We start from the raw sequence: 14,836 nt of genomic DNA, 5'->3' as shown, positions 1-14,836 counted from the left end.
CAACCCATTCACTGCAATATCAGTGGAATTTGCCAATGAACATAAAATCATTCTTATTGCTTTTTTTTTTTTTTAAGAAAAACAAATCATTTACCATGCAACTAAAATAAAAAATGAGCCTATAATAATCTGGAAAATATATCAAATTTAGAATTAAATTTCCAATAAAAGTATGCATACTGGAATGCATAACTAATGGTTTGCCAGACCTTTTATCATGTTAACACATAAGCTGATGGTCCTTTAGACTCTTACATCACCAAGGAGCTGAAATCATAATTACAGTATGTAAAATTTTGAAGTCAGAGTTCTGTAATTACCAAATACCAACTTTTAAAGTAATTTCTGAACACCAAGAGAGTTCAGTATGGCTAGAGGGTTAAGGGTAAAAATAGTTATTTGTATCCATTAATAATGCAAGTTCAACAGTCATTTGAGGCAGGGTCGATGAAAGGAAATGTAGACCAAGCCAAAGGAAATATACGTCTGGGACTCTTAAAATTGAATACACCGCTTAATCTGTTAAAAGTTCAGGATCTGGAAAAAATTACGATTCATAGCCACAGCCTAAGTGATGTAGAAGTCGAGGGGAGAGATGGAATTTGTCAGAGAGTGAGTAAGTTATTACTCGACTGTTAACTGTTATTAAAATATGCACTATTGATTATAAGAGAAACCCATATATAATCTAAATTATTTTAACTAATATCAGTTGATAATCAACAACTCATCCACAAGAAAATATGCCTCTTTTTGCACAGTTTCAACACTATCAAATCCCACTAACAAGAGAGAATAAATCAAGACGCCAACACTTTGCAAGTCTTTATTTGGAGAATTTTCAAACAACTCATCTAAAAATAAGATGAAATTCTTTACGTTTCGCAGAGAACTGTGCTCTGCGTCATCAGAAGAAAATCTCGACTGTCCACGAGAACGGCTTCTTAAACAATGACTTTCTGAAATTTAGACATTATAACAGAGGTGGAAATGGTACGTTCATTCATCACCAGATGGCTCCCCGGACGTGGCACAGTGCTAGCGTTCAAAGCGTAAGCTGACAGAACCATCAGAATCAGTCTAAGACAGTCACATAACATGTGTACGTAACATATCACATTGACAGGTGTGTGACTGACACAAGCATGGAATGAAACATTTGGCGTTGAGGAACGTGTGAATTTGGAAAACACCGAGACAAAATAACAATAGTGATGGGAACTAGCTACATAAATCCTTAATGGCTGGCAACCAGGTATTACTTAATTGATAGCCAGTGTCCCTGTTGAAATTGTTAGGATTTCTACATATTTCCACAGCTTCCCGTATAATCCTGGACCTGTAGTGTCTAGTGTGGGTTAAGAGCTTTTCTTCTGAGACTTTCTTCTGATGATGCAGAGCACAGTTCTCTGCGAAACGTAAAGAATTTCACCTTATTTTCTTGACACGGCATAAGCTCAAAAGGCTATACAGCATTATGTCTATAAGTACGGGTCGTGAAAGCATCAATGGCAACTCATCTACAAGTCACGTACGAAAACTACATAAAAAGACCCAAGAGAGAGATTTAGTCTAGGTTACTTGCATTAGTACAAGAAAATTACAATAAACATAACAAACAGATCAAAGAACTAAATAACTGTAACAGTGAGGTGGGTAGTACCTCAGTTTGCCAGGGTATGGAGACCGAGCCAGTGTTAAACTTGCTATAGAAGGTGTCATCAGTTGCATCCAGGTTAACTCCCTTCACTGTAGAGAACTGTTCAATATCCAGCACGTCCTTGGCGTATACTGCATGGGGCTGCGGAATAAACACACAGTGCATGCTTGGCCAGCTCAGTCACACCCCACAGACAGGACAGAAGAGGAGCAGTCATTAATGTAAGCCATTTCATAATACAACACAGTTAACTCATCTAGCAGGATTAAAATAAGCTACCTATTCAGACATTGCAGAACTTAGTCAGAATTATTGACAAACAGATACCCTGAATTGTCATTTTCATAAACCCCAAATTTCATCAAAAAATGTGCCGAAGTAAAATGAAAATACTGTAGCATCTTGCCTAGAGAGAATACAAGGATATTAAACAAATAAAAATGCCATGGTATTAATAACATACTTCAGGTTTATTTATGGAATTTTTTTATCAGTCTTAATGAAGTTCAAGATTAGTTCTGAAATGCTCTTTGTATAAATCATATCTCAAGTCTCCAAATGACACAGCTGTTCTTTTCACTTTTATATTAACCAAATACTGTCTTCCTGTTCTCATCACATATGTAACTTGTAAAACCTCTGATATCATTAACAGAAATAGAATATCTTAGTTCAACAGTGAAAAATTATCTGCAATGATCTCTGTCATCCTCGCAGCCAACTAAGCACAGTATGTCCAGAAAAAGCGATGGCACATTTTCCACTTTGCTGCAAAATCACAGCTCAATAAGAAGAGCATAATTAATCAAAGTCCTAAATTATCCAGATTAATAGGAACCTGAGAGTGCAAGGATAATTGAATGCAAATACCTGAATTTAAAACTGACTTCTTCAGAATGTAGTGTATGTAGTAGCATGATGAAATACTTACCATTTTTCAGATACTCAAACATTTGCAACATCAGAGGCTAGTCTAGCAATGTATTAATACAATTTGATGCCTCAGAGTAATAAGAATATCAACTGTAGCCAATTCACCTTCATCTCATATCTTCTTCTTGTTTTATGACAGCATAGGATCACTTTAGTCAGTCCATCGTTCAAGTCTCTTTCAGGGAATTGTTTGGGCTTTGCGGTCCTCCTAGTACTTCTTCAGATGCTCCGATCTTCGTGTCCTTTCCTCGTTTGAAAATGTGCGTGTTGTTGGTTTGTTTCATCTCATATCTAAAAATTTTAATTTCTTTTCTATCTCATTTGGTTCTCCTACTATTTTTCTCGTGTTGTAACTAATTATTATATCGTCTCTGTTGCTCCAAAACTACTTAAATTCAGAGGTTTTGAGTGTGATGAATGAAAAATGAGGACCTCAGATATCTATGGAATTTCATGATGCAACAAATATTGATTTCTGTGCTAACTGTAAATAAATGATAAAACAATAATGGTTAATAAAAAACCTAGTAAACTGGACATGTAAGGTTTTCCAACATCCATCCTCTTCCAAATGAAATAGGATCTGAATCTTTGACGAATTTTAAATGTTTTAATGCACAAACACACAACCTCGTAAATTCATGACTTGGACATGAAGTGAGTCGCAAACTGACCTGTCAATAAATTAACAACAATACCGCGTATATTCACTTTTGACTTTTATTTATTTCTACTTTTTATTTATTTATTTATTTATTTATTAATTAACACTTTACGTTCACATTGGAGCACCAAAATCAAACCTTATACAACAAAGTCTTCAATGAATAAGTTCAGCTTTTAACACTCGATAACTTTTTCCTTTCCCAAAACTTCTTCATTCTGGATGATCTTGCTGCCTGTTCTTCTACAGATATAACATACTGCTTATGCTGAGATATTTTTAGTGATAGTCTTGTGTACTTGTTATTTAGAATCTGTTTCTCTTCTCTATTTTCAATTTGATCTTTAATAATTTTCAATTCATCTAAATCCATTTGTATTTGTATTTCTTTAAACCATGTGTTTTTTGTTTTACTATTCCAAAAGAAATAGAAAAGTTGTTTCAGGAGTCCAGTATTTGGTAAGTAATATATGTGTCCAAAGAATGCAATCCTCCGTTTCTGCATCGTGTCAATGATCAATTCACTTTCCTTGTAAAGTACTGAATTTGTTAAAAGTCTCAACTGGCCATCAATCTGGTGTTTTTTTAAATTAATAACTGTTTGAAGAATTTTTCTATCAACTTTCTGCAGTTTGGTGGTTGTTGATTCGGTATTTAGTTTAAATAATGTTTCACTTGCTTATGTTGCTTCTGGCTTAATGATGGAGTAATAATGTTGAAATTTAGCATTAATCGAAAGAGACTGTTTCTTGTAACTTGGCCAGGTAATTTGTTGTGCTCATCTCAATTTTCGAGTTCTACTATTTATGGATGCTTTTTCATTAGCATTCCAAGTTATACTCTCACTACGATATCTAAATGTGTCTACAACCTTTATTTTCTGAGTATTATGTAACATAATATGTGAAGTTTCAACTTGAAAAGATGGCATCATTTCAGTTTTCTCAAAGGAAAAGTTTCAACCCAACCTTCGCTGCTAATTGTTCATATTCCTCTACTTGAAATTTAGCTTCTTCAATGCTATTTGGTAATAATGCTAGATCTGCAAATGTGAGACAACTTAGTCAAATATTTCTTCCAATCTTAACAGTCTGTGGACATATCTTATTCCATTCACGCATAATTTTTTTCCAGCACACAATTAAACAACAACGGGATAATCCATCTACCTGTCGAAGACCAGTATTAATTTCAAACGGCTCCGAGATTTCATTTCTGAACCTAAGTATAGATTTTGTACTTCTAAGAGTGACCGCAATAAGGTTAACAAGTTTCCAACGTAAACCAAATTCAGTAAGGATATGCAATAATGATTCAAGATGGATACTATCATAAGCTTTTTTAAAATCAACAAAAGTGATAACTACATTTTTGCTCCTAATCCTTTGATGTTTTATAATCCATCTGAGACTGATAATTTGATCTGGACAGCTTCATCCTGGACGAACATCACCCTGATATTTATCAAATTCTCTATCGAGTTGTTCACGAATTCTGGAATATAAAATCTTAGAAAAAATCTTATAAGTGATATCCAGCAAAGAAATTCCTCGATGATTACTAGTATCTGATCTATTGCCTTTTCTGTGTAGTGGGTGTATAATTGCAACATTGCATTCTTCAGGCAATTTTTCGGTATTCCATATGTCAATGAGATGTTTATATTTATGAATAGTCTGTAAATTTGCATTCTTCCAAAGTTCCGCTACTTTAAATTTTTTAAGTGAATCAATAGCTGTACACACTTCATCGTAATAATTTTCTGTTATAACATATTCAAATTATTTCCATCACAATGGAATTTTCTATGTGCATTAACAACAACATTTATTCTTATCATGAAGTTACGTTTTATCAGTATTTTTGTCCTTCCCAAAAACTTTAGATTTCTGGAGGCACAAGATATAAGATTAACAATGAAGATGAGCAACAGTCACCAGTAAATGGTACCTTAAGTTGGAAAACACAATTTTTTTTACATTCTGACAGTTTCCTTGAAAAATCAGAAACAATCATTTGCTGTAAGTTTAAAGTTGCTAGACAAATTTTACTGAATTTCAAGAATATAAATTTCAAATTTTGGTATTCTAAGGAAGTAATGTAGTTAATATTTAACGTAATCTGACTATTTCATTTGTTACAGAAATACCAGTATGAAGTGTTAAAATAATGTTCATAAATATTTAGTTGTCTTAATTGCAGGAAATTCCACTAAAAGCATATTAAAAATTAAGAGTATAATGGAACAAACATTTTTGACAATCTAAAAATCTGAACCAGGTCAACATTAACAAAAACAAACCATATTTTGTGATGTATAAAAAAAATCTAGATCCAAAAATAAAGATAGTAATGGAAATTTATGATGATGAGATGATAATTGTATCAACCACCTTCTTCGATAGCCTGGCCAGGTTATCTCGCTATGGTAGAGTATGCTGGTGTAGACCATACAGTCAGCGCCTCAATACAGTCTTCAAAAACAATAAAAGCGATCTTTAATCCACCTATTCAATACATTAATTTCCACTTATAGTGGTTACATAAGCATACTATCAGTTAAATGGGACATGTTTTGCCCTCAATTCAGGGCATCTTCAGCCTAAAAACAATCTTCAAGAGTACACCTTATATTAATATCGAAGCTAAAAGTTTAGCCAGTTACTAAAATTCAGCATATAAAAATGTGAGAAATGATACATTATACAAACATGATAATGGCACGGACTATTGCATAGAGGAAAGCAATGGTAAACAACTTCTGTATCAATGGTGTGAAGGTGGGAAAAGAGCATTTTGCAACAGCAGATGAGACAGAAAATCAAGGGAGTCAACCTGAATGAATCCAAGGCAGGAAAAGTTCTGTAAGCTATAGGGAAAACAGTTTACCTAGGAGAAGAGAACTTCCAAATGAAACCTTGGCTTAATGACTACCCATGATGGTTCTAACTGCCTAAGACCTAGCTCCCTCTATTACCTTCTCGACACTTTAATTCAACACTATGGAAAAAGTACAAAATGGAAATGATACCTCTTGCCAGTAAACTCTATGAGAAAATCCACAGCCACAGAGTAAGTGGTAAAAGTAGTGCATCAAATTCTGGGGGGCACTAAGCCAAGTGCAAACACGAAGGACCAATTGGAGGGTCCTTCAAATCGAAGAATCAAGCCCAAATTGAGCTTTTATATAGGGGCTTTCAATGTCTGGACACTTACAAGAGTTAGCAAACTGAATGAGTTCATAAAAGCTCTGGACAAACATGCTGTCCAAATACCTTTTCTATTTTACTTTATGTCGCACCGACACAGATAGGTCTTATGGCAACGATGGGATAGGAAAGGCCTAGGAATGGGAAGGAAGCGGCCGTGGCCTTAATTAAGGCCATCTTCAGGGCTGCCGACAGTGGGATTCGAACCCACTATTTCCCGGATGCGAGTTCATAGCTGCACGCTCAGTGTCCAAATACTTGCGATCCAAGAGACACCTATCCTACTGGAGGATATCTCAATGATTCATGGATACCACTTAGTCTTGCCACAGTAACTACCCGCTGAGGTGGTGTTGGGCAGCACTATATTACCCAAATCTCTAAAGGGATCAACAGTTTATGGTGGAGGAGTTCTTGTAAGTGGGTGATGGTCCTCCAGTGGAAGAAATGCTTCTGAAATCGAGTATGTAATGTCTGTTCTCCAGGTTATGGGCTGTTGCAAAATCCACTCTCCAGTTTTATCGCAGCCTCAATGAAACCAGGCAGTTAGGAATAAAATGCCTCAGGATAGGACAAGGTTACAGTAATAATAGCCTATACAAAGCATCGAAGTGGATCAGGACAAGGAGAAAGCAAAATGAAGATCAATGATCCAGAGCCCAACCCTGAAGGTCTTTGGAAAAGAGTGACAGAAGAAGAAAATATGGATACCAGATGTTCAAATCCAAGGCTAACGTCACACCTGCTAATTTAGTTATTCTAGGCACAACCTTCTTAGTTCAAACACACGTTGTGGATTCTGTAGTGAACTTCAAAGCCATTTCTCTCAGTCCGTGAACTCATGCTATCAATTGCACTAACGTGGCTTTCACTCTAATCAATGTTCATGCTCCTATCAATCAAGGCAACTCCACCAATCCTGAGAAAGTCCAGACGTTCTGGAGTCAATCTTATAATATCCTGTCTGGAATTGTCTCCAACCATTCTTTTGAGTGACTTCAATGCCCAGTTGGGTAAGGAGCAAATGTTTAGATATACACTGATCGGCAAAATTAATGGATCACTTGAATTTTCATTTTCAAAGGAAAAAGTATGTTAAATTGTGAAATATTTTTGTTATTTACTTTGATCATTTTCACGAAAAACTCATCTATGTAACTAAAGATAGCAATAAAAGACAGATAACAGTACTTGGATAACTTTTTAAGGAAAATAATCAATGTAAATAATAAACATATGTTCCACAATTTAACATACTTTTCCTTTGAAAATTTAAGTGACCCATTAATTCTGCTGGTCAGTGTACTATAGGTAAAGATCCAGTTCATGCTTGAACCAACCGCAATACGGAATGCTTCATCCACACCTGCAAACAAATGAACTTTAAAATTATGACCACACACTTCAGAAAGAATCCTTGTAAATTTGACCTAACACTCACCAAATGAACCGATTGGTGACCATCAGTTTGACCATGTCACCATCTATCACCGTAATTTCTGTGAAATACGGATTGTAAAAGCGCTTAGAGGTGCAAATATTGATCTGGATCATTATCTAAGGTTAGAGTATGGTTTATACCAAAGTCCAATCACAGATCCCAAACGCAGAAGACCCATAAATTTCAGATCAATGAACTCAAGATAAATCAATACAATTAGCGGACAATCCATCAACGGACATTTCGTCAAAAGAAAAGTTTGCCTGTTTGTGAAATCAGTCATCATGATGTGTTTGACAACTGGGAAACTTAACAAGGAGAATGTCAACAACAGATATTTCATCAATGAAAATATATTTTGACTATTTGTGAAATCCATCAACACTATGAGTATGACATCTGAGAAAAACTGGAGAGAATAAGTGGAAAAGATGAAGTGTAAAACATACACTTATTTGTATTATTTATACAGCATCACTCTACATTGCCTTCTCTATACAATTTCAAACTATAGCTGATTGAATGTAAATAATGAGATACGTCATTATTTGTTTAATGTCCAACTCCTTGGCTGAATGGTCAGCGTCGAGGCCTTCTGTTCGGAGGATTCCAGGTTCGATTCCAGGCCGGGTCGGGGATTTTAATCAGGTCGGATTAATTCTTCTGGCTTGGGGACTGGGTGTTTGTCCCAACACTTTTTTCTTCATATTCATACAACATACTACACTATCAATCACCACAGAAACACGCAATAGTGACGACATCCCTCCGTACAGGGTTGGCATCAGGAAGGGCATCTGGCCGCAAAACAGAGCCAAATCCACATGTGCGACACAGTTCGCATCCCCGACTCCACAAGTGTGGGAAAGTGGTAGAAAAATAATATTCATCACACTTGCATACAATACTTTCCATTCTTGTATGATTTATAATACATTTCTTTTTAATAAGCCGTTTAACATTGTGGTGTCCTCCCAGTAGTTGTGTTATAATTATGCTGTTTTCGCCCTGGTTCTTGCGAATATTGTCTAGAAACTTCCAAATATTAGCATGGTGAGTAACGATAATTTTCTGGAATTTGGAATGCCACCCCTCAACAATGTTGCTTGTTCTTTGATGTCTATGAATAACATGTTCGTGAATATTCCACACGTCTTGGGGAGGGGGATTTGTGCTGGAATTGCCGCATATCATCCTCTCGCTCATTTGCCATGAATGTAAGTGACTCATTGTATTTGGCAAGTCCAATAATTTTCTCATGAATGATGTCCAGTACCATTTCGAGCACTTCCAGAACATCCTCAACAGGTACAAAAGGAAGGGCATGGAACATGACAACCAACTCGCACTTCTTGATTTTCATTGTATGGTGCTTTGAGCACCGCCTGTGTATAGTGGAACAAGCAACCACATACCTGGGCTGCGGGAAACACACGCCAGAACCAAATTTCTGTGCTGTGCTGCACTTTTCAGTACTGTGAAGAGAGTTGTGTACGAAATTTCATCCCGCCTAACATTTCTTTGGTCAACGGGCAGTATGACTACATTTCGTCAACAAGACATTCGCTTACATTTATTTTGGTCTAGAGAAAAATTTGCAAAAGACCTTTTCGTCAATAAAAATAACATTTTGTCAATACGAAATAATTTACATGGCTATGAATATGTACTGATTTTAAGGCAGATTTTAACCAAAAATTTTAGTGCAGATTTAAACAGTCTGCAAGATATTCTGTTGATAGAATGATGGAGCACTTGTCTGATGTCTTGTTGTTGGGAAGAGATGCAATAATATGGGTGATTTCTTCTCAATCAGGAGGAAGATAAACAGGTGCAATGAAGGATGGACCAGAAATTGTAATCTTTCATGCTGGAGGAGGGTAGTTTAGTGAGGACTCGAAATATTGAGCTACTTGTTTGGAATAAATTTTCATGATTATTCAGAATAAGATTGCCATTCTCATCCTGGAAATATGATGAAGGTGCTTGGCACCCAATACATCCATATTTGAAAGCATGGTAAAAATCAAGAGTGTTTGTTCCTCCTAAAGTTTTCTTCCGCCAGTAGTCCCAAGCCGAGCTTTGCATAAGCACATTTTACTTAAGGACCACTTGAGCAGTCAGTTTGCATTGGATGAGGCATTCTGTAATTTTTCCTGTCTCATTCCAATGATCCCAGGCTTGAGACGGAATTTTTTTTTAAGCTTCATCATACTGTTTGATCCATGTTTCTTTTTTCCCCACAACATTGATTGTTAGAATAGTAGCATCTTGAATGTTCTTGAAAATGTCTTCCCATCTGTTTGATTCTAGAGACTCAAGCTCTTTCTGGTAATAATGTCTTACAAATTTCAATCAATGTTGGACCCCACTAATGTGCTAGTGACCTTTCATCAATCAAAGTAAAGGAAGTGGTTCATGCAATCAAAAGAAGATCAGAGACCCATTCTAACGAACCCCCAGCAGCTGTATGGATGCTTCCAGGACATTAAGCCAAACAGCAGTATGCCAACAGACTTTTGATCTTCTCATGACTGAAATCTCAGAGGATCTGTTGGGGTTCAATAAAGAAGTTCAGGGTCTAGGTACAAGGGATAAAAGATCTTCTGGAACGAGCGAGAAGGTGTCCTTGCGCAAAGTGGTCCGAAGAGCAGAGAACTGCATTCTCCACCAGGATGAAGAATACTGGAAATCCAGAAAGATGGAAAAGTGTAAACTGTGGTCCTAGGAGGCTGAAACAATATGTTAAAAAGATCATCTTCAATAATAAAATAAAATACAAGAAATTAAGAAAATCCATTTTTTAAATAAAGAATTTGCTTTACGTCACACTGACACAGATAGGTCTTATGGTGACATGGGGTAGGAAAGGTCTAGGAGTGGGAAGGAAGCGACCGGGGCCGTAACATACAGCCCCAGCATTTGCCTGGTGTGAAAATGGGAAACCATGGAAAAACATCTTCAGGGCTGCCGACAGGTTAGCACCCACTATCTCCCGAATGCAAGCTGATAGCTACGTGACCCAAGCCAATAACGGACCATTATAAGTGGTATGTTCCGAGCTGTCAGCGGAGAGATGGCGTGGAATGACATTAGTAGACGAATAAGTTTGAATGGCGTTTATAAAAGTAGGAAAGATCACAATATGAAGATAAAGTTGGAATTCAAGAGGACAAACTGGGGCAAATATTCATTTATAGGAAGGGGAGTTAGGGATTGGAATAAGTTACCAAGAGAGATGTTCAATAAATTTCCAATTTCTTTGAAATCATTTAAGAAAAGGCTAGGAAAGCAACAGATAGGGAATCTGCCACCTGGGCGACTGCCCTAAATGCAGATCAGTATTGACTGATTGATTGATTGATATATAATGTATTGCGGTATGAAGAGTTTGTAGAATCTTCATGGAGAATAACCTAAACTGAGGGTACGTTTCGGAGACTTTCCAATGCATTGAGCGCTGTCGATGCTACCATGTCTATCCCTTAGTACAGTTTCCTGATGTGGGGTCAGGGTGAGGTGAGATGAAATTATATGGCATGTTTTCACAGCCAGATGCCCTATCTGATGCCAACCTCAGTTGAGGATCTAATGAATATAAAGTGAATGATGGTGAATGAAATTGGTTAAGGCAGAAGGAATCAGATGTGGCCTATGAACAGGAACAGTCCCAGCTTTTGCCTAGAATTGAAAACAGGAAACCACAGTAAACCATTCTCAGGACATCCGATGGTGGAATTTGAACCCACTCATCTACCGAATGCAGAGTTTGGCTCCGTAGACATAGTACATTAACATGCACGACCACCCCGCTTGGTGCTACCATCATACTGTAAACTCTTGCCTTGCCACTTGAAGTATGGTTGCCTAGAAGGTGCCATATACTGAATATAAACAACGAATAAGGATTCACAGTACAAGAATGACATAATGCCCAGTGACAAACTTCTTAGGAGGGAGCTGCTTTGATCCAACAAAGGATAAGTGGCATAAGGGATGGATATGAGAAGGAAACAAATTACTTCTACAATGCACTTGATACTTCAATGCCTAGATCTTTCCTCGTTTCATTAACTTTTCCTCTTGCCAAATGTCAAAATTACAATGTAATACATTGAATTCACTACTACAACACAGTAATATTTTTGCTGTTAAAAGTTCCAGAGAACAGACAAATCAGCAGGTTCAGGATACAAAAGGGAATGGGTGGAGTATACACGGATGCTGCAGCAGTGAAATGATCTACATACAAATCCAGGTAGGAAATGGATAACATGTCTGTGAGATGTTAATGGCATTTCCAAAACTGCAATTAGTGATATATTTTGTGTCCAGCTACAAATTTCTATCAAGACCTATACAGTGATCCAGCAGCTGTTAATGAAGATCCTAGTACAGAAGATTAAGAAACTCACTAACAAGGGACCATCAATCAATGTTAAGAAAACTTGAAACCAATTTATACACCACCCAGAAGAGCACACTGAAATATGTAAAACCCTTGAATATTATATCTTATCGTGCATGTATGTACGAGTTACAAGGCGGTAAAGATGTGTGGGTGGGGGTCGTCAGTGTCCAATTGGAGTGAAGTTGAACTGCTGGTGCGATGTAAGGAGAAGCAGGCAAGAGAGAGAGAGAGAGAGAGACAGCACTGTGAGTGCAGTGAGCCGTGTGGACATTGGCGCCTGTTAAACTACATATTCGTATGAGTATGTACTGATTAAACAATTACATACTCCTCCTGTGAATGATAATGGAAATTAATAAAAAATGTTTGAAACACAATAGCTTCTTGTACTAGCTATATTTGAGTAAAGACAGCTGATTACAATTATTATTGTCTTCCATAAGGAATTTGCAAGTACCAGTCCCTTTTCTAATACAACAGTCTGTGCTATTTTCAAAAGTTTCATTCGTGCTAATAAGTGTAATATGCGGTGAGACGGAATACTGGAACTGTGGGAAATATAATTTTAATTTTTTTTATTTAACGTGTCTGAAGGATTTCATTTTTGGTTGGAACTCTGGACTCTGCAGGAATTATTTTTACTGCAAGAAATATTAATTTGAAAATGTTTGTAACATTAAAAAAAAAATGAAATTTAGGGAAACATCAAGATATATGGAACTGTACATGAACATTGCAAGATGCAAGAAATTGTTTTCAAAGTGATTTTTTTGCATATAAATTTTATGTAATTGATCATTTAAATTAATGTCAGCAAGCATGAGGAAAAGACACACAAGGCGTTTTAGCTTGAAGAATTTCTTGAAAAATTTCTTGAAGAATTATTTGAAAATTAATTTTTGTAATTCTGTACGTCAAAATTGTAATCTGATGAAAATGTAAAGGTGCTTTAGTTGTAAAACATCCTATACCGCATGTGCGGTTATTGCTGTTGAAATAGGTGTCGTAATGGGAATTCTCGAGAAGTTGCTAACTATCGTAATATGATCACATATGGTCATGCAATTTCATTCGCTAGAATAACGAGATTTCCTATTGGCGAAAAGATAGGGAACCTAGTGGGAATTGTTACTTATTGGTTAATTGTGATCGGGCTATTTCCGGTCTTCTGCCGGCTTCGGAAAAGTGATGCATGTGCTTGGCGTCATTTACATCCGACCGCCCTAACGAACGCTCGCGCCTCCCCTCGGGAACATCAGTCTTATTGGTAAGGGTTATTTCAGTGTAAATTTTATGTCATTCTTTATGTTTTCTAATTTAGTTTGATTTAATTTTATTCCTTTTGCGTTTCGGTATTTCTTTGCTTAATGCCTTTTTCAAAGTTTAAAATTTAATGTGTCCGAGTTTGCCCTAGGTTCCCGTTGCCGTAATTTCAGTTTTATCACTTACTTGCGTTTCAACTATATTTTGTAATGTAGCATCACCCTGCTATTGTTAAATCAAATTTTCTCTAAGTTACTTAAGTATGTCTTGATTCCGTGTCGTGGAACTGTATTTTGTTAAAGTGTTTTAACACCCTTCATTTGTGCGTAAGTATCAGTTGCTATGTCATGATCTTATTTCTTGTAATATTGGTTTTGATTATGTTAATATGATGAGTTTCGAGGTGATGATTGTGAGTCTTTTCTCCCCCATAACGCCATACGTTCCCATGGACCTCATAGGGCTCTCGCACCTTCCACTCTCCTCTTTTAGTTGTCATTTTTAGACCTGTAAGTGTTCCCTTGTATTTGATTTAATATTGCGTATCGAAAGTTATCCGTCACGTTTCCACGTTCTGATGTGAATTCACCGTCACTACGGAAAAGGTCTTTTATCGTTTCCCCAGACTTCGACTACTGCACAATTAAATTAGGGGCTTTAAATATACCCTGCTGGACAGCTTGACTTGGTGACTTTGATTCCTGGTACGATAAACTGACAGGGAAGGAAATGTCCCATGCATGATACAATTGTCATAATTGTGAATGAATGTGTGTGTGCACTTTGTGATGGTGTAACCCCACACACTATCTTATTCCTATGGCGATCAAGTGTTCACCCAAAATGCATTACTTTATTGATGCCAGATTGATCTGCATCTGCCAGACTGTCAGCATCATACTGTTCTATAAGAAACATTGTCACTTCTCTTCAGGAATGCAGTATATTGTTAGTTTCTTATTCTTCTTCTTCTTTTCGTGTGGAAAAAACTGACTAATTTTTTGTGATCCCATGTAAAAATTGCTGCTTGAAATTCCATACCCATGTTGCACTTGCTGACAAAGGTAAATCAAGTGATTTGGCTTCTTCATGGGCCCATTTTTGTAAGTTCTTATCGTGCACTATCAAGCTTCCATAAATTTCGTGAACACCAATTCGTACAACTCAGACTGTTAAACTAGAAGGTGACTTGCCAATAGAATCCGCTTTTGCAATATCTTCCTTAAAACAGTACAACTGTGTCTCGTGCTTCAAT

At 36.6% G+C, this 14,836-nt stretch overlaps 1 protein-coding gene across 7 annotated transcripts in view; it reads right to left on the bottom strand.

The window, feature by feature from the left end:
* The window catches only part of Gprk2 (G protein-coupled receptor kinase 2), a 228,386-nt gene that overhangs the window by 62,262 nt on the left and 151,288 nt on the right, over positions 1-14,836 (bottom strand). For 5 of the 7 annotated variants that reach the window (XR_010860778.2, XM_067151750.2, XM_067151748.2 and 2 more), the window contains one exon: positions 1,664-1,801. The exons of 1 other annotated variant lie outside the window; for it this stretch is intronic. Coding sequence is in view for 5 of the 6 variants with exons in the window: in XM_067151750.2 (XP_067007851.1) it covers positions 1,664-1,801 (138 nt within the window). In the remaining variant the exon portion in view is untranslated. Of the gene's footprint in view, positions 1-1,663; positions 1,802-10,466; positions 10,593-14,836 lie in introns of those variants that run through there. One more of the 7 variants, XM_067151753.2, reaches the window with a different exon arrangement.

The sequence above is a fragment of the Anabrus simplex genome, chromosome 7, assembly GCF_040414725.1.
Source record: "Anabrus simplex isolate iqAnaSimp1 chromosome 7, ASM4041472v1, whole genome shotgun sequence".
In the NCBI taxonomy this organism is placed as follows: domain Eukaryota; kingdom Metazoa; phylum Arthropoda; class Insecta; order Orthoptera; family Tettigoniidae; genus Anabrus; species Anabrus simplex.
Note: the sequence above shows the minus strand (reverse complement) of the source record. Positions and strands in the feature narration are given on the sequence as shown.